Here is a 24,881-nt window from a genome sequence, read left to right as displayed (position 1 = left end):
GGTGTTGATAGTTGGTGTTGTGTGTATAGGCACAGGCATAATGGGGACATATGTCTCAGTGCCTGTAATCATCTGGATTTTCTGGAGGAAGTGATTCTGTTTGTGTTTTGGACCACGAGAAGGAATTAGCTTGCAAAAGGGAGCGGGGGGAGTGCAGGTAGGAGCTGCAGGTGGGGTGCGGTGCTTAGCGTTGAGCGGGGACACCCTGATCCTACAAGGAGAACTCCCTGTGAGCTGCGAAGGAACGTGGCCCTCATCCTGACGGCAACAGCGCCAGGGCCTGGGCCTGTGGTCAGATTCGGTAGAGAAACTGGGTACCATCCTGTCCTCTGCTTCCCACGTGAGGTCTAACCTGGCCCCTGTCTGGCCGCCCCAGGCCGGGCGCAGCCCGGTCGGCACTGGGAGCGCAGGTTCAGGCGTGGAAGAACCGCAGGGCCGCCGCAGGGCCCCAGGAGCCGCGCGCCCCGTGCGCCCCGCCTCGGCCGCTGGACGCCACCCGTCGGGGTCCTTGTCCCACGGCTCGGGCCTGGTGGGGATCCCGGGCGCGGGGCGCCCCTCGCGAGCCTTCTCTCCTGCCGCCGGGACCAGCGCCCGGCGCGGCTCCCGCAGCGAGTCAGCCCCGGGCCTGCCGAGTGCGCCCCCCGCGCGTCCCGCTCCTGAGAGCCCCGCGGCTCCCCAGCCAGGGGGACGACTGCCCCGCGGCCTCCGGCCCAGCCTGCGCGCCCCGGGGACTCCTTACCCCGCGAGGAAGGGGCCGGGCTCCTGCTGGTAACTGTCCAGAGCGCGACCTTGGCCCCACGGCCCGGGCCTCCCCGCCGAGCGCGGCTCGCCCTCCGGGGACGCTGTCTATCCCCCCCCGGGGAGGGGGGGGCGGGGAGCCGGGCCCGCTCTGGCCGCCACTTCGAGCCCTGCCACCGTCCACGCGTCCCCGGAGGTCCCCGTTACCGAAGGCAAGTCCGCGACTCCGCGGGAGGCAGCAGCGGTCCCCGTGCCCGGCTCCACCCTCCGTTCCCCCAGGTCGGCCCCAGACAGCGGCTCCCGGCTTCCAGGGAGCTTCCCGGGGACAGAAGAGAGCGCCTGGGGACGTTCCGCTCGCCGCGCTACCGGAGCGGGCAGCCCCAGCCGGCCGCACGCGGGGGGAACGCCTGGGAGACGGCTAAGTGAAACAGGTGCCCGCCCGAGTCGCCGCGGGTTGGGGACGCCACACCAGCCAGGCCCTGGCGCCCGGCTGCTCCTCTGCGGTGACAGAGCCTGAGGCCCCATGCCCAGGCTGCAGGCCAGGAGGTTGAGGGCGGGGTCGTGTGCTGGGCCACAGTCTCCCTGCCCTGGCTGCATTCCTGTCCACTCTACGGGTGCAGCCAGAGCCAGGGCACCTGCTCAGCCTCACTGGGTAATAATTTAAGGGGGGGGGGGCGAATCCAGGGGAGAAACAGGCTATTTGGGCTGTAGGAGTCTGATAGCCAAGGGTTGGAATGTTGACCCTACTACTGACAGTGTGGCCTTAGGCAAGTTTCCTAACTTCTCAGAACTTCATTTTTTCTCATCTTTGAAGTCAAGAAAAATACCAGTGTCATGAGCTATGGTCCAGTGCCTGGCATCTGACAGATGCTCAATAAATGGCAGTTATACTACTCTAATCTCAATTCACTAGTGAAATGTTTAGTGATTCATTCCATCTCCCGCCTCTGTCCTTACTCGACAGACGGGGCTGGCCTCGTTCTCATTTTATTAATTATAAATGATTATGAATGATCAGATTATGAATTATTGAGATTGTGGAATCTCACAGGGCAGGGGCTGTCTTGTGCCTCTTTGTATCTTTCCCAGGCCTTGAACAGTGATTTACACGTTGGTGGATGATTGAATTCAACAGTCACTTCCTGAGTGCTGGTTTTGAACAAGGCATTGAACTGAGGATACCAAGGAAAGCAGGACCTGTTTCCTGTTTTTAAAAGAGCTTAGTCTAATAGGGACTAATAGAGACAACAGTCTGATAAGTGCTGAGCCAGAAGTGTGACCTGAGCGCCTTGGCAGGAAAGTGACTCATTCATTTTGCCTGGAAAGGTGGCGGTAATTGGACAAAAAGTTCATGGAGGATTTTAGGCAGCAAACACTAGAACATTCTTCCTGGCAGAGGGAACAGCACAGCAAAAACGAGTAGGTGTGAAAACGTGTGGTTTGGGAATGAAAGCAGTCTGATGTGACCAGAGTGTAGGTCACGTATTTGGGGAGGGAGTGAAAAAGGAAGAGGGAAAGAGGGACAAATTCTGAAGGACTTGACCTTGCGGCAGGTGGAGGCATCGGAGGTTTTCAGCAAGCGAGCAAAACGCTCAGAGCCATAGTTGATAGAAGCAAGGTGGCTATAATGACAGGGGACAATGCTTGTCGTGACAGAGCGTTAAAGGGGCAAAGCGCGGTTCAACATTATACATATAGTGCACTCAACGGCACTCGGAAGGGAAACCCCCACCTGTGCTTAGCAAAAAAAGACTGGACGGAAATGTGTAGAAATGTTGACAGTGGTTACAGTCGGGTGATGAGACTATGTGTGTTTCTCCCATTCTGTGTGTCTGGATTGTACAAAGTGATTCATTTCACCAGAGGAATGTGCAGTGCTTCGGGTGGGGAAAGAAGCGGGCATTTGGACAGGAGGCCGACCAGGAGAGGAGGGGCAGGAAGGGCACGTGTGGGGCCAGCAGCGTGAGGAGGGGCACGAGGGAATTGGTTTTAGGCTGTTTGCAAGTGACGTTAACTGAAGAAATACAGATGCAAACACATTTTTTAAAAAAGCTCAGCTTTGTTCACTGAATCACAGAAATCCAAACTAAAAGCGAGATGAATTTTTAAAACGACTTTTTTACTTACCAGCCGGGCAAAGATTGGAAGGGGTGAACGTGTTGATGAGAAAGTGGAAAAATCAGCGATCCTAGGCACTGGATGGGAGAGCAGACTGGAGCGGCCCTTCTGGCGGCGTGTCTGTTCTGAGATGGAAACACCCTCTCAGACAGAAGCCCTGTTTTGGGGAATTAAGAAATAATAGTACGAGGTGCACACTTACATATGCGTCCTCCACACAGGGCTCTTTTATTGCAGCATTATTACAGTGAGAAGTCGGAGGCAATCTAATGTCCATTGAAAGCAGATGGGTTAAGTAAGTTATGGTACATTCGATGAAATACTATGCAGCATTTAAAGAGAGTAAGGTAGATCTTTATGCATTCAAATTATAAAACCCAAGTGTGTGAAGAATATTCTATAGCAAACTGTTAACAGTGGTTGCCCCTGGGTCAGGGGAGGGGATACTTTTGTTTAAATATTTTACAATAATATACCACAAAAACAATATGATCGTTCCATATTTGGAAAAAAAAACAAAAAAGACCTTCGCAAGGCACCGACAGGGGTTTGGTGACTGGACAGGAGAGGGAGTCAGAGAGCAGCTGAGGACCCTGGGGTCTCTGGGCCTCAGGAGCCGGGCAGCCACATAGGGGAGAGGAGGTTGTTGGGGGGAGGCTGAGCTTGGTTTTGGAATACCTTGAGTCTGAAGTGCTGCTTCTTGATGGCGACGTTAGGGGTCCCTGACTGCCAACGGTGGGGGCTCCGGGAAGCCGGCAGAGCCATGAGGGCATCGGGCCCCTGGGGTGTGAAAGAAAACATCTGCCCCTGGGAAGAGTTCTCGTAATACTGCCCAGGCCCCACAAGTCCTGCTGTCAGGGACGCTCTCTGGGGGACGATGGCGTAACAACCGAGGGGCCGGGTGTGTGAGCCTGTGGGGGCGGGTCAAGATCTGGCCCGGACGGTCGGTCTCTGCAGCGGCTGTGTGCAGAGCGGTCGGTGGCTCTCCGTGCCCGTCTTCTAGCTCAGGGGCAGCCACCAATCTCAGACCACCCTGCTCCCGGCCGTATTTGCAATGACTCCTTTATTTCCCCCTCCTATAGCTGTGACCACTGAAGGAGGTGGCAGTGCTATGAGAGAGACAGCCGCCGCCACTCAGGCCCAACGCGTGAGCTCACCCGAACACCCAGAGTCTAAAGGCAAAACTCCAGCGCCAGCATCAGGTAACTGCCTCTGGTCACCAAGGACCCGCTCCGAACAGCGGAGCAGTTAAATCCGGACGGCCGCTCCTTAGCACAGGGCACCCGAGACCTTTTTGTGAGACAGCATCAAGTGCAGGGAAGGGAACCGGAACAAAAGGAACAAGGGCGAGGAGCCTGGAGTTAGCGACCTGACTACTGTTAAAGCTCGGGGAGCAAGTATCCTCCCTTCAGAACCTCCTCTTCCTCAGCTGCAGAAGAGGTGCAGTAAAAACTACCCTGCCTCCATCACGGGGTTGTTGCGAGCCAACGATGAGGTAATTATGCAGTGGGGCGTCATAAACTATAAAATGCTCTACAGATACAGGGTAGCCCTGTCACGAGGCTGCATGTAGTTCCCAGGAAGATGACAGCGGCTCGTGGCCCAAGGCTGAGCGTGTTTATTGGCTCAGAGAACCTACTTAGAGCTTTCCGGGGTAGCGTTGGCCTTTAAAATGTGGGCCCAGGGATAAGTGAGTATTTCCAGCGCGGTGCGGAGTATCTGCTTAATGGATTTGTTAAAAGGAAGGGGGGAAATACAGGAGAGACAGAGAAGGGGAGGACTGCCTGGCCGCGGCCACTGGCTGGTTAGTCCTAATTGTGGCTGAGCATCCTCCAGCCCAGCAGTTTCTTTCCTCTTCCTTTTTGAAATCCTACATCTCTGTGCAGCATCTGTGGTGTCCAGTGGGCAGTCCTGTTGAGAACTTCAAGCGTCTGACGACAATAGGCTACTTTTCTCTGAACCAGGCAGCCCTTTCTTTTTCAGGGCAGGTCTTTGGAATCCTGAAAGCAGATTTTACCATCCCAGCTCTCCTGGACCCAGAAGATGTGAAAGACCAATTTTTGAGTGAGGTGAGACTTCAGACCACCCCTGCTTTTGGTCAGATGGCTTGACAATGCAAGGTGACACCGTCAAAACCAATAAACCTGGAGAAAAAGCTTGGGAACAGTAGCTCCTCTGTTCCCACTGCTGTTCCCACGCTGGCTCATGGTGACAGGTTGGTGCCTGTGCTGAGACTTTTTCAGATCTTTTTCTTCTCTCTGTAACGTGTTTCTTGAGCTGTTTGTTTGTTTGTTTTAAATGAAGACAGCGTAATCAGAAGGACCTGTATTGGGGTCTGGCTTTCTACTTGTTAGTCCTGCGACCTGGGGCAAGTAATTTAATCTTTCTGAATATCAGTTTTCTCACGAATTAGGGCCAACGAAACCTAATTCATATGGTTGGTATTAAGTGAAATATTCCAGATAAAGTGCTTAGCAAATTAGCACGTAGTAAGTGCTCAATAAACACAAACATTAGCTATTATTACCAGCATCACTGTTGCTCATCCGAATATACATTTGTTCCAGGCTCCCCTTCTGCCCAGTCCTCTGTTCTTTTAAAGTATTATGAGATGGGACATTGTGAAGAGGAAGAAGTGTTCCTAAATACTGCAGCAAAAGCTTGAAGCACGTTTTTCAATTATACCAGAGAATGATCGTTAAGATGTCAGAGTTAGAGAGTTCCTTACAGGTCATCTAATCAAATCCTGATGTTACAAGAAATGAGACTGGCATTTATCTGGTAGCTCACTGCAATTTACTCACAGGCCAAAGAAATAGCACCTGGCAACTCATTCTAAAACCTCACAAACTCGTTTCTAGAAAGAACGGTGGTGTGCGCGTGCGTGCGCACGTGTGTGTTTGCGTGCGTGTGTGCGTACGTGCATGCGCGCGTGCACAGGCCCGTCCGGGGCCCTGGGGAGGAACGAGCGAGCCCTCCGTGCATTTCGCTGTTGAAAGAGGAACAGGTGCAAATGATGGAAATGTTGCAATTGGACATCGTATCGTTATTTTAGAAGTTCAGTAAGACCGCAGTGCCGAGTACTGGGTTTCCAAAAGTCAAGGACTCTTTTTTTTGGGGGTGTGGGAGGGAACCAAACCGGAAACCATCTTCCTTCTCTGCAAAAGTAAAGCCAATAATGGGAAAACTGGGGTCAAAACGGGGAATTCCGCCTTCTGGCCACCTCTGTTGGAATGTATCTGTTCCCTGTTAATGGGGACAATTTCTGCCTCACAGCTTTAAAGGGTGGAAATGGTGGCAACCATGTGTGTGTCGGAAGGTAGAGTATATAGCATTAGTTTTAGCCGCATTTTAAATTGCAAACACAAGGCAAGGAAACACACCTGCAGCCAGCTTGTCCCCATTCCAGGGACAGGGACAGAGAGACATTGTAACAGACGCACCCAGTGCTCAGGGCTCAATATGCACTAGTGGTTGTTAACCCCACCTGAAGTTACGGCCTGGGGAAGCGGGTGGGGAAGCCCAACCCCAGTCCCTAGAGAGATCAGTGACCCGGTCGGTGGTGGAGCTCAAGAGGCATCTTTTCTGATTTCAAAGTTCAGTAGTGATTCTGATAAATGGGACTGAGAAGCACCGGTAAGTCATTTGTTTCAGCCCCGTTTGTCATCAGACTCTCCGGACGCCCCCCCCTTGGAGGGGGTGGGCAGTGGTGGTGGAGGCGGTGGTCCTCGTGTCCTAACACAATTGATTCATGTACTTTCCCGTTGGGGTAGGTGCAATCCTTCACAGAGACTGGTGGGGGGCGGGGGGCGTAGGTAAGAAAAAGAAAGGGTATGGCTGGTCACAAAGGGCATAGCGGTGGGCAGTTTAGGCCGGGAGGTCACAAGACAGCAACGGCAGTTTCTCTCTGTTTGCTGTTTCAGATCCGAGAAGTCTTAAAGCTTACGTTAGGTCACGAGCAATTCAGACTGAAATGGGTTGGCTTTGAAGTGAACAAAAAATAGCCCATGTCGGCAGACCCGGAGCCTTCTCACACCATCTTGTCTGGATTTTGAGTGACTTTTGGTCTATGATGCTAGCAGATGAGAACACACGTTTGTTCCAGGCGCTCAGAAATAACTCCGGATATACGAAGAGGTGACTACAGAGCTACACCTGTGAGGAAAAACTGGCATCCCTGGATTTTATAGGGTGCAGGAGGTAAGGAGAGGAAGATGGAGGCATCTGGGAACAGTAACCTTGAGAATGACAACCAAACAGGAACCCAAACCCCAACGAAACAACACCAGTCCTAAAACAAACCGCATTCATCTCCCTGGAGAAGAAAGAGAGGACAGTGGTGGCTGAGAAGCTGAGGGAGGCCACACTTCCGGAGAAGCGGAGGGCACTTTCCTCACTAGCCACCCGAGCTGTTACAGAGACCTCAGGCTGTCCGGAGTGAGGAGCTCTCCGAGGGCATCCTTGCAATACGACACATTAATGGTGGGTTTGTCCTCCTCCATCCGAACACTCTTTGCCTGTCCGGTGGGAAGTTCTCCAACACGTTGTCCTCAATGCTAAGACAGAACTTCAGAAGAATGTTCCCGTAAGCACGTCCTTTCTGGTTTTTCGCCAGGTGTTCTAATCATCCAGATACATGCTCGAAGTAAGGTGGTAACATGTCAAATACAGTGGCAACTTTAGTCTGAAATGTTTAAAGTTAAAGTTTATTTGTATTCTTTGTAGGAATAGCAATAAAAGACCTCAAACGTATCTATATCTGTACATGTACAAGAACCATCAAAAATTATTCACAGAACAAAAATAAATCTTCTTTAGAACAAACCCAGGTAATGAAATGCAGATATGGATCTCACGTATGGAATAATCTAAGTGCTACCGGCACAAAAATATGGCTTTAAAAGTAAAATAAAATCTTGGGTTTTGTTTTTCTAAGGTGTATTTCTCTTTCTTGAAATAAAAAATAAATTATTTAGAGCTATCATTGTAAAATAGTCATGTGCATTAACACATTCTTATTAAGGCCCTGGAGATGAAGAACAAAATCAAATTTAGAAGGTAAAACTCACAGGTGTGATTCAGGTCAGTGTGCTGTGCCGTCTGCTCGAGTTAGTTTTAATGCAACTAGGAAATATCTAAGCACCAGTCAAAACTCAACCTTTAGTATTTATCTCAGAAAACTTTTCTGCAGGATGGTGGTCATTGAGTCAATTAGCACTTAACCTTTTGGTGAACTGGGAATTCAGAATTTTCCCTTGGGAGTTTAGAAGTGACCTAAGTACAATATTTAGACATAAACCTTTGTACTCCCTCCTACAGACGATGGAGGCCCCCAAAACACAGCTTCTGTGGAAATCTTTCTACAACAACAGATAAATCTGGCTCTAGGTCCCAAACCAAATCATTTCCTAGTGAAGTATGAGAGCATCTGAATGAAAAATAGGAAATGAATAGGAAATTACGATGCATGCTGAGATATGGGCAAATGACCACTTTGCTTTCCTGGGGTGACACCAGATTTGCCAAGTCTTGCCGGGTTGGTTCCTCAAATACCTGAAGATAAACTGATTAGGAACCAAAGCTGCTTCTTTCTGGATCCTACTCTCAGATCGATCAGTGACATTCAACTTTCATTCCATCCCTCCCCGTGGTATGAATGACGATTATCTACGTCAAACCAGATCAATTTCAAGTCAGTTGAACTTACATACACACGTAACACATACCGTACGTTTTAAAGAGGAACGAACCACGGTTATAACGTGTAACAAATGAGAGCAGAAAATCTACAAAGCTCAAGAAATTCTGAGAATCACTGCTCTGTAAGTGATTAACATTCAGAAAATGGAAGCCCTAGGAATTGTGTGTTTTGGGTTGGGGGTGTGTGTGTTGTCTACAGAGATTGCCTTTCTTATCCGTGTATTTTAAGATCAGGCAAAGGATATCAGTTCTGTTCCCTTGAACCTTTGGGCTACCGAAAGGCTGCTATACATGAGTCCCCTTCTGCATCATGTGTGTTCCTCACGCTCTTTCACTCTTCATAAGATACTTATTCTATCTCATGCAAATTTCATCGCTTTTGTCCTTGCTAAACTCAAGAGCATTCATAATTGGGTCACGACAAGAGGATGCTTCTAAAACTAATAACACTCACTCAGACACGGAAAGAGATTCTACTTAAAAATTCAACACCCAACTTATCTTGCTTTTAAAAGACTAGTAACATAGGTTCTTTCAATTGACACATTGATGAAAACAAAGTATCCCAAATTCTTGGCCCTTGGGTAGGGGTGGGAAGGCAGCTCTTTACCGCTGGGGCAAGCAGGAGATCTCACACCGGACTTGAGAAGGGGAAGGGGAATGGAGAAGAAGGTCCCTTTGGTTTCCACACTCCGTAGGAGGAGGTGGCCCCCATGGGTGTATCTGACGACGCACTGAAGCTGTGGCACGGGCTCGGGAGCCGCTGGGCCAGGCCCAGTGACAAGTCTAGTCTGGGCTCAAGGTCACATGGGACTTGGGCAATCCTAAAGAGGGTTCCTTCCCCAAGTTCAGTCCCACGACCAGCTTTCTCAGGAACTCCAAACTGAACATGACTAGAACTTAACCTAGATGGAAAGCAAAGCAAATACTAACGCAAACTCATTTGATGGCCACTGTCTTGCTCTGGGACTTCCAAAGAAGAACTGCTCCCAACCTGGGGTACCTCTGAGGACACAGTGAGAGCCAGGGGCCGAAAGAACCACAGATCCGTAAACAAAGGCTGAGGCCGACTAAGATCTGGAAAGCTTTACTTCTAAAGTCCAGCTAATTCTCAAGGTCGTACACCAGTCAGAGACTCCTGCTTTTTCTTTCCCTGTCCAACACCATCACGGGGAAAGGTGGAAGCCATCCAGAGAAAGCTACTTAGGACCAACTCAATACTGAGTGAAAACAACAAAAGCCTAGAGCAGCCTGATTAGCTCATTTTCCCACATTTTCCTTACCAACAGGCTGCCCCAGGCTCCAACGGTACCTTGGTGAGAGTGCCTGGACCACAGTGAGTGCTCAAGTGTTTGTTGTAGTTACCTAGGTGTCATCTCCTGGGGCCGTGGGGGCACATTGCGGAGACGTGGGGCATGTGGAGACTGGGGTATACGGTGACTTGATGGGAATGTAACTCTTTCTGCTGCTTCGGCCCAGGGAGCCTGTTGCTCCAGGGACGTAAAAAGGGAGTGTGAAAGCTCTTTCCTTAATTCCTAAACCCACACTGTCCGTGTTAATAGCCAAGTCCGGCTGTCAGCTAGACAAGCACTTGGCAAGCACGTCACCTGAACTCCAAATTCCATTCAACCATGGTCCACGCCGCACCCTGCAATGTGGTGGCGTGGGGGGTGGAAGGCAGAGTGGAAGACACTGCTATCTCACTCCACCCACGTCCTCCTCCCAGTAGAGCAGAGGTATGTAGTTATTCGGGCCGAAGAAAGCCGATGAAGCAATACCTCCGTAAAAATGATCTGCTATTTGCTGCAGTCATCCATACCTACGTAGAAGGTCTTTCAGAATAAGTTCCACAGATTGCAGCTTCTCAGAAGAAATACTCAGAAAAATATTTGGATAGGAATAGGCTCAAAGGATAATCTGAAACTTAACATCTGGTAATAAATCTGAACTTCTAGCTGACTTCCAACTTTTGTTTCTTACTCTTTTTCTCTTCATTCAAGACAACCTGGCAATAGAGGGCTGCATAATTTTTCCAAACGCTTTGGGCATTTAATCTTCCCAAGTAGGCAGCCCTCTAAGGAGCTCCCACAATGCCAACAAGAAATATGCACCATCAAAAGCACATCTGATTTTTCTGTGTCGCCCCCAGCCCTCCAGTACAGGTAAGCTTATCCGCCCTCTGTAAGCCTTAACCAACACTTCAGAGCTTCCACACCTCAATGCAAGACATCACCCAAGTTACATACTTAAGGCCACTGAAACTGACAATTCTTTTACCAGGCTTTCTGCAGCACAGTCGAAGGCTTTTATAAAGAAAGGATGAAACACGGCTAGAGCTGAGAATAGCCATGAACAAGGCCACCTACGTTTACATCCCTCCTGCCAACAAAGGGTACGTCTTCAGAGTTAGTGAGATTTTTTTTTTTTCCTATGAAAATAAGTGATTTTGACCACAGTGTGCCTGCCCTAGGCTTAGAGGGAGGAGGTGAGACTATATAAAATAACTATCAGGGGTCGAGAAGATAACCAGGTGCCAAAGTGTGGGGACATGAAAACCGCAGATCAGATAAGCGCATGAGCAGCCTGCCTTCCATCTCTGACCAGCAGAAACGGGACGATTGTGAAGGGAAGTGTTTTCAAAGGCTGTGGGTTGGGGGCGGGGTGGGGGGTGGGGGGTGTGTGTGGTAAGGCTGCTGAGACGCAAGCTCCAGCACAGAGATCCGCCTGGGCCCCGGGGGCTGTGCTCAAGAGGTCCGGATGTGAGCCTGGGGCACCGTGAAAGGGAGGCTATTCACAGACGTGGAGTCTGGGCTTCACCCAAGAGAAGACACGATACATGTTCTCTTGTTTCCTTATAATATTCTGTTATGTAGAAATATTCCATGCATATGGCTCCCTCACGACTTTTGTTTTTTTAATCTTCCTCTCCTTTTTTCCTTTTGAAAAATTTCCTTATAGTTAATAATTTGAAATAAACATCACTAACTTATTTAGGAACTGTTGCTTTCTCAGTATAAAGAACTGCTTAGATCTTGCTTAACGAGATTCAAAAACCCTTTTACATTATATCTGACAGCGGAGAAGGCATGAACTTTCCTATTTGTGCAGTTATATGTACATATGTGTGAGTATATATGTATATATATTTGTATACATAATGTCCATTTTAAGACGTCACATTCCATACTTCTGATAATCAAGTTTGCATTCAAGATGACATTTCACACCTCGGGAAAAAAGGGAAGTAAATGAGCTTCCACGACGGTTTCTGTCCCACAATGAAGCCAAGGATGACAAATCGGTACAACAGAGTCATTATTGCCACATCTACGAAGAACACGGGAGAACAGCTGGAGCGCGTGGTCCTTGCGCTTTTCGTTTTCTTATTGTATAGGAGTTATCCTGACTTGTGTGAGAGGGCGATGCTTTGGGTCTGGATTTCCTTTCCAAATTTCAGTGAGGGAATTAGAAGAAGCCATTTAAGAGCTAACGACTGAGATAAAATTACCCTGCCCAGAGATTTGCTAGTACAATGGATAAAATCTTTATCCCAAACCAAAATGAAGTTACAAATAGAAAAGCTGTTTTTTCGTTTTTGTCTTTTAATAGGAAATAGTCAGAGATTCCTGCTATGGTATGATTAGCCCTTTTCTGTGTGGAAGAAAGGGTGTTTCTTTTGGATGGCTTATGGACAGCATATTTGGACAACCTCTCCAGGGGAGAGTAAACCCTGTTGTGATGACTGCTCCCACCATGGGGAGGAGAGGGCAGTGGGTGGTGCAGATGGAGACAGTATGCAGAGACACGAATATTTATAGTTCTGTAAACTCTAAAGAGGAAAAAAAGAACACCCTTTATTACAACTGGAGTTAAAAAAAAGCCCCCTATCTAAAGTGGAAAATTCCCATCTGCTCTAGGCAGAAGGAAATAAACATCAACAGGAGTTCAATAGAAATCACTCCTAAAGTCCTGTTTTGATGCCACAGCTCTTATCTGTGTTTTCCGAGACCTCGCATTCCCAAATCAGATTAGCCGTCCGTCCGGAACCAGTCTTGGGTTGGCCAATGGGATAAATTGTTTTGTTTGGTTCTTGGTATTTGCATGTTCTCCTACAGGACAAGGGGGCCAGAGTGGGGTTTTTAGACTGGCAGGGGAATCCCTGAAAAATCCATTCTGACGATATCCTATGTCTATCAGATAGACACTTGGTCTCTACCTACTGAGCCCCTGGGCTCATTTCTCACTCACACATCGTTCCTACTTTTTCCTCCTCTAACAACTGCAGTGCTTTCAACAAGAGGAAAACAATAATAAAAATAGTAATAATTAAAAAGGTAATCTACATTATTAACTTCCTTTTGGTATATTACAGTGGTATTTTCTGTACATGGCCCAGAACTAAATTCCCTATGTACACAAGAGACATGGGGGGAAAGCGTCGACCTTGGAAGGCTTAGCCTTCTGCCCTGAAAGACAAGGTTCCTTCTTCATTCAAGAGTTTCTCGCCATCTGCTGTTTTGAAGTAGCAACATTCTGTAAACCTGGCGGGGTTGGGGAAAGGACTGGGGACAGGAGAGCGGGGAGATTTCCTTCTGTCTCCTCCCACAGTCTGTCTATTCACAGAGCCCGTCAGCAGCTGCTGTTTTTGAATTCACCATTCTCCGTGATGGAAAGCTTGGTGGGGTTGGTGGGGGAGATGCCATTGCGGACCTGCACACTGTATCGCTCCTTCACTTGGGTCAGTGCGCTCATCAGTCTGGTGTTGGCCGAATCCAGGGACACGATCCGTTTTTCCTGCAACACACGAATCGGGGCTTTATTCGGGCTACATGCAGGACATCACGGCGTGATACTCCACTCAATGACTGTTCTAGTACTTTCTATCAAACAGCAGTACGCATGATGCTTCCCAGACAAATGGAACGTCTCTGCCTCTTTCTGCACACTACTCAGGTTCAGCTTCCCTGAGCCCAATGGGTCTGTGTTCATTTTCTCTCGTTTTTTTCCTTTCAGCACAGCAGGACTGGTTATTAATAATCCCTTGGGACACCGGGACGATGTGAAAACGACACCATGTGTTACTGCAGACGGTGCAACAGGGTGTCAGGCCGCCTTAAGGTATTCAGTGCTTTGGGCCAAAATTAAAACAAGGAAATTAGGTGGCAAGGAAAGAAGCACCAGAGGTTTCATTTCACAGAGGAGAAGTGCTGTGTGCTCTACGGAGCTCGGCCCCCAAAGAGGGCACACCAGTCACATTTGGAAAGAATTCACGTTGTGCTCAAAATTAAAACGATACATGGTGGCAGTTTATAGTCACCAACAAAGTGAGGACGCAACAGCAAGAGGAGAAAAAGCAGCCAGAAGCTCAGACTGAGGGGTCGTTTGAATATGGGAAGGGAGATGTGGCCGAAGGGAATGCCGGAAACATAACACATGGAAACAAACAGAGGACACAAGCTCCTAGACTCATTCCAGCTCAGAGCTACTCCAGGAAAGCTTCCCAATAAGGAGACTGCTTCCATTTTACTTTTGAGTCTCTGGGGGAAAAATGCCTTAGAACCAATATTTTGGAACCAAAGATTGTTGACTATATACACTTATATATATAAAAAAAAAAAAAACACAAGGGGGGAAAAAGGGCCAAAACACCCCCAAAATATGGTAATCTAAAGGAAAGCAGGCTCATCTATGTTTAAAGAAAAAAAAAATCACCCCATCAAAATATTATCAGTCTCCCAAAGATTAGGAGAGAAACCCTAATCTTAGTTTCAGCAGGTGGGTAAATGAGCCCAGAACCTTTCCAACATGAAGTTGTCATTTTCCAGAAAAGGGGTTAAGGCTGAGAAGGGTGATCTTTACCTACGTCCATGAAATTAAAAAGAAAAAACGTGTGAGGAACGACCCCCCAAAGCCAAAAGGAGCTTTCCTATCCCGGCAGTGTCCGAATCTACCCCGGGGAAGGGGAAGTGCGGTAAGGCCTTCGCTGCAAGGTGCAGGGAGGATCAGAGAAGACGGGAGGGCTGAGGGTGGGACACTGCTCCCTGCGCTCCCGCAGCAGGTACCAGGGCCAGTGGGGGTGCCGAATGTCCACCTGGGGGAAGGGACAACAGCATCAAGTTATGTCCCCCTTTCATCTCCTGTTTTGGGGGTGGGGCAGCTGGGCTAAATGGTTTCAAAAGCATGAAAAAATGAAAACCTTGTTATTATCATTTAAAAAAAAGTGTCCTCCTTTTCCCTGATGGAGATCTCAGGTGGTAAGACACATAAAATCAGCATTATTAGGTCAGCATTCATCTAGTGTAAGATTCTTTTTATTCTGGGCGGGTAACTCATTTTCAGGGTGGGCCAAACTCAAAGAAAGAAAGATCTGTGAGGCTTAAAAAATAGTAATTAAAAAAACAAACAAACCATAGTCCATGGAGTTTCTGGGATAACAAGTACAGATCTTTAACAAGCCAGAGGGGGCACCTGGGTGGCTCAGTTGGTTGAGTGTCTGGCTTGATCTCAGCTCAGGTGGTGAACTCAGGGTCGTGAGTTCAAGCCCCATGTTGGGCTCCATGCTCGGTGTGGAGCCTACTTAAAAAAAAAAAAAAAAAAAAAAAAAAAAAAAAAGCCAGTAGGTAAGGACTGGCCAGGGGTTACCAGGAAGTAAAGAGTGGGGACCAAATATGACATTTCCCTCTGATGGTTAAGAATCATCTCTGAACAAAATAACTGGTCAAGAATATCTTGAAATGATTAAAAAAGAAATTTCAGTATTAAATTATAAGGCCCAAATACTAAGGAACGTAGGATTCTTCAGGTTTACCCCCAAATATATGTCTTTTTAATTCGTAAAAAGTTATTTGATCCTTAAAGGGTCAAAAAGAAGGCTAAGAAGGGTTGCAATTATTTATTTCCTACAAGAGTAACAGCTGAAGCCAGATAACCCCCTGCTGAAAAGCTGAAAGTTTCCGAGTGGACAAATTCCCTTTTGTCGTTCCCCCCACTGCCAACTTCTCAAAATAAAACAAAAAGTAAAAGAAAAAGAATCAAATCGGGACTTTTGAAAGTCAAGCGCAGTTGGCAAAGATGCTCTGACGTTTCGATTCCGCCTGGCTTGAAAGGCAAAGCAGTCTAGTCCACGCCTGACGGGAAGGATTTCCAGTGCGGGGAGTGCAGGAGCTGGAATGCGTAGGAGGCCAGTGTGCTGGGCCAGGGCTGGGACTGCTCGGCTAGAGCACGGACCGGGTTTACTTGCCTGTTTGAATAATCTCATCTCCATTTATGACCTGTAATTTAACACAGCGGAGATATCACTTTGCAACCGTAACTAGGCAGCTGCTCGCTTCTCAGAGGGGAAGCCCTTCTCTGTTCTCCATCTGAGCCACGTGGAGAGATCCTGGGGTGGGGGTGAAAGTGGCACAGTCCCTAGTGTGACGTTTGAGAAATGGTCCCCTCAGTTCCATCACCAGGATCCCCACGGCCGTGCCACAGGGTCCAAGACAGGTGATTCTGCCCTCACCAGAGGAACGCACATCCTCTCGCAGTGCCCATTAGGAAGTGGCTGAGCCAGGTCAGGCCTCACAGCATAAACCCTAGGGGACGGAGAGACTGAATTCGGGGACAAGTCTTGCCTCTGGGGGCGCAGGACCGTGGACAGATGAAAACCAGTTCACTGGGCACCAGGCCTTTAGCGCTTTGGGAAATGCTGGGATCAGCTCTAATAGAAGGAAGGCAACCGTATTCAGTTCAGAAATATTTTCCACTGCCAGTGGCACCAAGCAAGATGCCAGGGACATAAAAGTATGGGCTACCTCACTGGGAAGCTTTCACCCCAAACGTGTGTGCATTCCATTCAATGCAGCCAGAAAGGCTGCTCTGCCCCATCAAACACGTGAGATGTAAGGAAAGGATCTGATATAAAAGGTCTTTCAATACAAAGGATGCCAAAAGAGGTTCAAAGTCTTCTGCTATAATCAGAATTTAATGTGTCAGTAAGACAACAACTGGAACTGGAGGTTACACTTTTTAAAAAAGAAATTAGCTTTAGTGTTTATGACTTGTGCTATACGTGATACACTGGTTTTCAAAATGTGGTCTGGTGGGTTCTCCAAGTATTCTTCAGGGATCCACGGTGGGCCTCTGGTAGAAAGCTTATTGTACGGTAACGCCTATGTTCGAAAAAGTAATTTGCTATTTTAGCCACCCTCAGGGTGATTTAATCCCTGAGCTGAGAATGGTCCTTGTTGATGGTGGTCAACATGAGCGGTTGGGAACTGATCTACGGAAGGTCCCCTTGGTTCGACCAAAATAGGCCACGGAATGAAAGCATTTGAAAACCACTGTCTTCAGGTATGGCCCCCAAATATCTGGGTTAGCCAGTCCACAAGCCGACACTGACTGATGCCCCAAGGATCACATTTCCCCCATTGCTGAACAGTGATGCCCTCCTGGCTAACTTCGAGAAGGTCCTTACTGTCCAGAGCTTTCGAGGCCTGAGAGATCCTATCCCCTTCCTTGTTGTCACCGTCCATGCCTAGGGCTCTTGCTTCACACCCCATCGTCTTGTCCTCGATGTCAATATAGGGGACAGGAGTGGGTAGCAATCTTTGTGTACGGAGCCATGATCGTAACAGACCCAAGCTTCCTCTGCTAAAGACTGACACAGTTTTAGACCAGCTGGAATTATGAAAATGATCTGTTTTATCTCATCAGAACCAAAATCTCTCCTGGTGTGGTTATTAATAGAACTCTTCCTGGATTATTTTGTCAAACTGAAAATCCAAAACTGAAAACTTATTAACAGTAGTTTGCCTGACTAAACGGCCTTCTGTATCTGGGCCGTTTCTCTGAGGCTCTGGGATGAATTTGTATAGTATGCATGGCAAAATGGCCTTGTCTCTACTACCCTTCCCTCGCCCACCTTGGGGACACCTAGAGAGGTTGGAAAAAAAAAAAAAAAGGACCAAGCCAGATGATTACAGCAGAGCTCTCTTCTGATTCTTATGAGGTCCAAATATCCAGAAACTACAGAGTCCGAACTATCCCAAGAAATCCGCCGACAAGTGTAGCAAGGCTCACATTGGCCTCCAAGCTGCGTGTGGAGCATGGGGTCCAGGAAGTCTCCTTTCAGGGCTCTGCTTTCAGCCCCACTCCCAACTCCTTTGAAAAATAAACCCCATGCCACATGAATCCTGTTAGGAAACTAGACAGAGGGTGTTACGTGCATGCTTAAGAATCCCCGGGGCTCTCACATAGACGCCCCCTGGCTGGTACGCAGAGAAGGGAATAGAACGTGAAGTCCTTGCTCCCATTTTTATTTCATAGCTTAGGGATAGGATGAGGTCGTTAAGGGTGAAAAATGCAAACCCGTGTGGGTTGGCTGTCTTCAGGAAGGCGATACCCTCTGCGGTTAGACCATCCGCTATCAGAACCGCACCTGTCTTTTGTTATCCGTTTGGCTCTAAGAAATACAACCATATTGTGCATTGATGAAATGAAATGAAATCATCAGTGTTTCCTGCCTCTTGGATTTTGCTCTGATCACTGGTGTGCCCCTGTGAGGTGCTCTTGGCAGTCATCAGGCCATTAGAGTCACAGGTGTACGTCACAGTGAGCGGAGGCCCAGGTTCTGATTTCATCAGGACTAAAAGGCTCTCTAAGCACAGCGCCAACAAAGAAGGGCAGCCAAGCAAATCCCAAGCATCGCTGCCAAACCCTGAACTGAAAGAGCAGCAAGGAAAGGTACCTTCCACGACCCCGTCCTTCCCCTACAGTTCCACTGGTACGTGGGGCTAGAGGTCGATGGCACAGTGGACGTGACTAACAAGACCGTGAACATCACAGCCAAGCAATGGTCAGTGGAGGTCACAAGCCAGACACATGCAGTGTGCTTTTCACAGTTACCCCCTCGGAGAATGCCCTCCTTTCCATGAGGAAAGGAGTAGACCCCATCATGCACTAGGTTGAGATCTGTCAAGCAACTGCACTGAGCACGCTAATACTTTGCTGGGTCGACACACTTATCACCAGTAAAAGAAAGGAAAAGTAATACTTAGGAACTCTTAATCTTTAAAAGGTAATGCGGAGCACTTTCCAATGACCCATTTTCCAGTACGTGCCTTGGCATTTCCAAAAGGTCAGAAGCCAGGAAATTCAACAGTTACTACAAACAAGTCCTTTACACTAGATTCAAGGTCTGCTTACCTGTGCATCAATTATTTTTTGCTTTGCATCAATAACGGCTTGCATCTCAGCGTGGTCCTTCTTCAGTTCCTCTTCCACAGCCATGAGCCTAGAATGTGCAGCGAGGAGACATGGACGTCAGAGAGAAGCCAGCTAACGTAGGGCGCAAGAAACCCACACTCAGCGGAGTCCAGATTCCACTCCTTCCCAGTAAGAGGCCCGTAATCACGCTTGCTTTCTTCTCTCCCGCCTTGGAAGAAGACATTCAAGGCTGACTTCTCTCCCTGTGACCAGATCCGTGAATTTTCACCTCCTCTGGAACAGTATCATCATTTCTTCCCTCTCCTCTGCCGGATCCTTCCCTCAGCACAGATTATTTCATCGCAAACTTTCAAACCAACCAACAAAAAGCTAACAACCCTCTCTTAATCTCAAGTTCCCCTGTAACAGCTGTCCCTTCTCTCCCCTGCTCAGCAGAGTTTCTCAAAGAGTGTGCGATGCTCAGTAGGTCGACTTTCTCTCTCGAACGCCACTCATACCTTAAACCACTGACGCTCAACTCCATGAAACTGCTCCACGACTGATAATTCCCTCCAGGCTTGTGAAACAACAAACCTTTTCTGTCTTTGATTTGATTGACCTCTCCGCAGCACTGGGCAGTACTGAAGCACAGTGGTTAGGAGCGTGGGCTCTGGAGCCTGACTGCCTGGCTTCAAATCCTGGTTGCCCTGCTAAATGACCTTGGGCAAGTGCCTTAACGGATTTGGTGCCTGTTCCTTTATGTGTAAAATGAAAATAATATCTGCCTCAGAGGCTGGCATTCAATACATTTTTATTAACTGATTAAGCCAATTATTATTTATAAAGTACTTAAGAAGAATGCCTGGGGGCGCATGGGTGGCTCAGTTGGTTAAGCGTCTGACTTCGTCTCAGGTCATGATCTCGTGGTTCGTGGGTTCGAGCCCCACATCGGGCTCTGTTCTGACAGCTCAGAGCCTGGAGCCTGCTTGAGATTCTGTGTCGCCCTCTCTCTCTCTGCCTCCTCCCTGCTTGTGCTCTGTCTCTGTCTGTCTCTCTCAAGATAAATAGACATTAAAAAAAAAAAAAAAAGGGACAGCCGGGTGGCTCAGTCGGTTAAGTGTCTGACTTTGGCTCAAGTCATGATCTCACGGTTTGTGGGTTTGAGCCCCGCGTCTGGCTCTGTGCTGACAGCTCAGAGCCTGGAGCCTGCTTCGGATTCTGTGTCTCTCTCTCTCTCTCTCTGTCCCTCCCCTGCCTGTGGTCTCTCTCTCTCTCTCTCTCTTTCTCTCTCAAAAATAAACATTAAAAATATTAAAAATGTAAAACAAACAAACAAACAAACAAAAAAAGAAGAGTGCCTGGCCCGCGGTAGGTGCTTCGTGTTGGGTACAACTGACCCCTCCCCTCCATGTCCCTGGACATCCTTGGCACCGTCTCTTAGTTCTCTGGCCCCAAAGATATCCAGCGACACCCCCTTCCATGTCTCTGGACTCGGGAAAAACTAAGTCACTCTTGGACATTGAGTCGCTCCATTTCCGTTTTTTCTTTCCTAATTGTTACGACGAAAGAGAGGCAGACTACCTCTGTCTTCAAAGGACGTGTACTAAGGCCTCACGCTTGGCAAACGCGTTCCGGCCGTTTGTGCCCCCGAGCGGCCCACACCCTCCACCCGGCGACCGCCCGACCTGCTGATGATGCTTTTCATCTGGCTGTCCTTCTCCTCCTGCTGCCTGCGCAGGCGCTCCTCGCTGTCCTCCAGCCGCGCCTTGTACTCCAGCAGCAGCTTCTGCATCTGCTGCTCCTGCACCAGCAAGCGGCGTTCATACTCCTCCAGCCGCCGGCTGGACACTCGCAGGCGCTCCTTCAGCTTCGTGATTTCCTGCTCGTACTGGCGCAGGGAAGAGGCGCCAAACACACGGAGGGAAAGACTGCAGTTAACACGGGTTTTAGAAAGCAACGTAGCCGGACGCTGTCTGGGCTGCCACTCCCCGGGCCGCGAGTACTCTTTCAAATGATCAAAAGGCGCAACTGGGAAAGGAGCTCCGTCCTCCCTTCCCCTAGCGTCACATTTTGCATCTTCACTTGGCCCCTCAGATCTACACATTTATGTATCTCTTTCCACATTAAACTACCGGTTGCTACAAGCCACGTCCAATCTGTAACAAATGGGGGCAGGAGAAAAAAAAAAAAAAAAAAAAAAAAAAAGAACCAGTACATAGAAGCCTGACGAATCACTTAAAATAAGCCAAAAGCCGGCTGTCTGCCAGAGGAGCGGTTTCTGGATCACCACCTGCACCCTAGGATCTCCGACATAGCCTGGCTCAGCAGACCGTCATGACTTCACTCTACCAGAATCAGCCCTTCAGAGAACAGGCAACATTTCTACAATGTTACGCTACTGAATCAATAAACAGAATCGGAAACAGCAAAGTAAGCTGTTGCCGCTCTCTCCCCGACTGTCGACTGTCGGAGTATAAAATATTCAGGTCACAAGCACTAAGCCAAAGGCCTACACACTCTCCAGGGCTGACGAATACTGAATCTTGGCCCATTTTCATGATGTGGTTCATCTGCTCAATTTGGTACTGCTTCCTGGAACTCGTTTGTCTGTTTTCTCACTAACGCTTTATATAAATTTATGTAAACTAAAGCTTTATATTACAAACTATCATTCAATTGGTTACATGGCCCCTTTCTATACTGATATTGCAGTGGTTGGGGTCTGAGTATACTGGAACGTCACATCTCTAGGTGAAGTGAGACGCATAGGATTTCTCGTATATGGTCTACCTCAATTCATGATAAATCCCTACGGTGCTGTGTAAGATGCAATCTATTTTCACATAATATCAATTTAATGGACGATCAAGCAGTTAGCTTCTGCTTACCCAACCTCACGATCCTAAACTGTATTTGTTAATCCAGAGGTCAAAGATGACAGTTTTAATGACAGTATGAAAAGGGAGACTGCATCAATAAGCATATTTTAGGATTCTGTGTGTCATTTTCGGATTTTAACATCATGCTGATAAGTAACCAGTTGTGTGGTTGTTAATGAAATGAGAGAATGCCACACATGGGTCAAGGTTCTTGATGATCCCTTCTTCCCGTGTCAACTTTTCCTCAAAACAAAACAGAAATAATAGATAATGTCCGCTTAAAAATCAATATAAAACTGGAAGTTCTTTATCCAGAAAAAGCAAAAAGAAGAAGAAGGAAAAAAAAAAAAAGACAAAATCATTAACAAGACATGGAAAGGAAGTCTGGTCCAAGGGTAATTTTGGCCTTGGTTGAAGACTAGCAACAGGTTTATAGAAACACTAAATATTCACCTACAATGATAAGAAATGAACAGTAGAATATTTTGCAAATTAAGTTAACCTACATAAAAGGAAAATGAAATCTCCCACCCCAGGCTGCCGGACATTTGCTGCAGATTTTCGCACACGGACACTACTGAACTGTCATACAGATACGGATATGATGGATAACATAAGATATGGAGTTGACACTGTTGGGGGTGAAGAGCTCAAGTTCGTGGCTAGACAACCCCTCGGATGGGCTCTCACTGTGGGGCCAGCAAGTTAGTAAAGATGGGCGAGTCCTACCTTCTCAGCGTGCTTGGATTCATCTTGATTTTGCTCAGTTTCTTCCACATCCTCTTCATATTGTCCATTGTTCAGAACCCAGGCTGCTGTCCTCTCTACTGGGGACATTGTGGCAGAGTCCACAGGTGATTGAACCTGCATCAGAAACACTTATTAGCATCTCCCCAAACAGCTCGTCCACTAGTTAGGTTTCACAAAGGGTGTTCCTCTTGGAGGTCATAACAGTGATCTAATAAATGCTCTCAGTTCTAAGTAATATTTTATTAATGACAAGGCTGGAGGTGAAGAATAAGAATATCTCCTTGTAGAAGAATACACTATTCTGAATAGAAATTCCTATGCATCACATCCAAGAAAAGAGAGCCACAGCCTTAAAATTGTTCATTACTCCAGTGGTTCAATTACCAATGAAATTACAATGATGACAGAATGAGAGAAAAGGCATGACTCAATGGTTGGCTGCTCAGCTGAGGAAATGGCTGTTTAACCCAGAGACGAACAAACTCACAAGGTACCCATTTATGTATCAGAATGCCAAATCCTTAATTTTCACATTAATCATTTAGAGAAAGAGAAAAAACAAGTGACGTTGGTCATTTTTACAGAGCGTGGACTTCTTAATGAGTTAACACCACTCAGAAGTCTATATTTTAGACCAGACAGTTTCTTGAAGAATACAGGATCAAAACAAAAGATATTGGATTCGTTTAAGGGATATTTCAATCCAGTTAGGATAGCCAGATAAAGTGCCCTTTTCCAATACTGATACACTAGAGTGATAGGAATTCTGATCTTAAGTAGCTACTCTGCCATTTAAACAGTCCCCTTAATCTCTTCAATACTCTTTTCTTAATCTCACCGATTAGATATTACCACCATCACCATCACCACCCATCCTAGTATCTCATAGGGAGTTGTAGGGATTGAGTCATATAATGTATGTGAAGTTCTTTGCAAACTACAGAGTACTACAGAGCTTGGATATTATCATATTGATGTTTAGAAAACTAGCATTGGATACTACAATTTATATTAGCTTACTTAACGTTAGTACTTTCTCTACAATGCTAGAAATATAAAACGAATTCTTTTTCTCCAGTATGCTTGAGAGAGAAAGAGAACAAGGGAGGCAGGAAGGGAGAGAGAGAGATAGTGCGGGAACAAAGCACTATCATATGTGAGTCAGCTCTGTATGGGAGAGAAAATTCCCTTCAGTTATGGGATTATGGAGCATTGGTCCTCAAAATAGAAACCTATTTTAATTCTAAAAAGGCTATCTACCTTAAGATTATCTTTATGTCATTCTGAAGTAGAATCCAGTTAAACTCTAAATCGACAGCTATTTTAAAAGAACGGGTATTTTGATGACTTTGCAATTTAGAAAGACTAGATGAAAAATACTGGCTGCAGAGACTAAAAGGTTATCAAAGACAGGTTGGGATAAACTGCAAAATACACAAAACAAGTAATATGAGGGTGTTTCTTAAAGGTTTGAAGCAGAACCTGGTCTGGCTGATTTACAAAGAGATTACAGATGTACATCAGTAAAAAGCAGCATCACGCCTGATGCACACATAAGCAGTTGTTAATGGACTTCGAGCTAGAAGTTCCTCCTTTAAAATCAATTTCTCCACTGTGTCAAGGAGCATGTAAACATGTCTCCATCTCCACTCTGGTATGTAGGTTATGTTTCTTATACTTCATTCATTTATCACTTTATTATTTTTGTCATAACATTTCACTGATATATTATTAATCATCTTTTTAAAAAGACCTTTTCCAGTTAGCTAAGTCCTTATGCTAAACAATAATATCAGTAAAATCATGACTTTGAGGTTATATATTTATAAATATTATTAATATTGATAGTCATATATTTTTCTAATATGTGTTAAAATAATTAATTACATGAGTAATTAAACAGACATCATGTATACTTAAATAATTTTGAGCATCACACTTTAGAAATACTGGCCTATAGGACAGAGGACAGAGTATCATCTATAGTGGAAGGTAGTAATTATCCACATGAAAAATTATTATAAGAAGCAAATGAGTCCACATGGAAAAGCATTTTGTAAATGGCAAGGTACTTTACACACACATGCACACACACACATTAGTTCTCCCCCTGCTGGACTTTAAAAGCAGAGCACAATAAACTGCTTCACCATTGGCAGAGAAAAATAGTTTTACAAGAGGTTTAGGTTTTTTTTTTTTTTTGTTTTGTTTTTTTTGATATATATACACCTGAAAGGCAAAAGAATGCGGTTATGGGTTTGAAAAAATTAATAGAAAGCCAATATTTAAAGGAGACAAATGCCTTTTTAATTTCATGATCTTATCACTTTAGCACACAGGGCAGAGAAAAGCTGCTTTTCTGTGAAACCAGGATTTTCTATTCAGTAGCAGTTTGAGATAAAGCAGGTACTAAAACTAATAACAACTTTACTGTTTGGAATTTGTTACTTCAAGGCAGCTAATTCAATAGCTTTCCGTTTTATCTAGTTAACAAGATGTTGCTTGAAT

The 24,881-nt window shown here is 46.7% G+C and overlaps 1 protein-coding gene across 5 annotated transcripts in view; it reads right to left on the bottom strand.

Annotated features, from left to right (window-relative positions):
* Positions 1–12,138: 12,138 nt before the first annotated feature.
* RASAL2 (RAS protein activator like 2) overlaps positions 12,139–24,881 on the bottom strand; it is a 349,271-nt gene continuing 336,528 nt past the window's right edge. For all 5 annotated transcript variants that reach the window (XM_049634019.1, XM_049634018.1, XM_049634015.1 and 2 more), the window contains 4 exons: positions 22,353–22,487; positions 20,430–20,632; positions 18,745–18,832; positions 12,139–13,350 (listed from right to left, as the gene is read on the bottom strand). In XM_049634019.1, coding sequence (XP_049489976.1) covers positions 13,186–13,350; positions 18,745–18,832; positions 20,430–20,632; positions 22,353–22,487 — 591 coding nt within the window. In that variant the 3' untranslated portion in view covers positions 12,139–13,185. The remainder of the gene's footprint in view (positions 13,351–18,744; positions 18,833–20,429; positions 20,633–22,352; positions 22,488–24,881) is intronic.

Source organism: Panthera uncia, chromosome F1, assembly GCF_023721935.1.
Source record: "Panthera uncia isolate 11264 chromosome F1, Puncia_PCG_1.0, whole genome shotgun sequence".
NCBI classification, from domain to species: Eukaryota; Metazoa; Chordata; class Mammalia; order Carnivora; family Felidae; genus Panthera; species Panthera uncia.
This window is presented reverse-complemented; position numbering and strand designations above follow the sequence as displayed.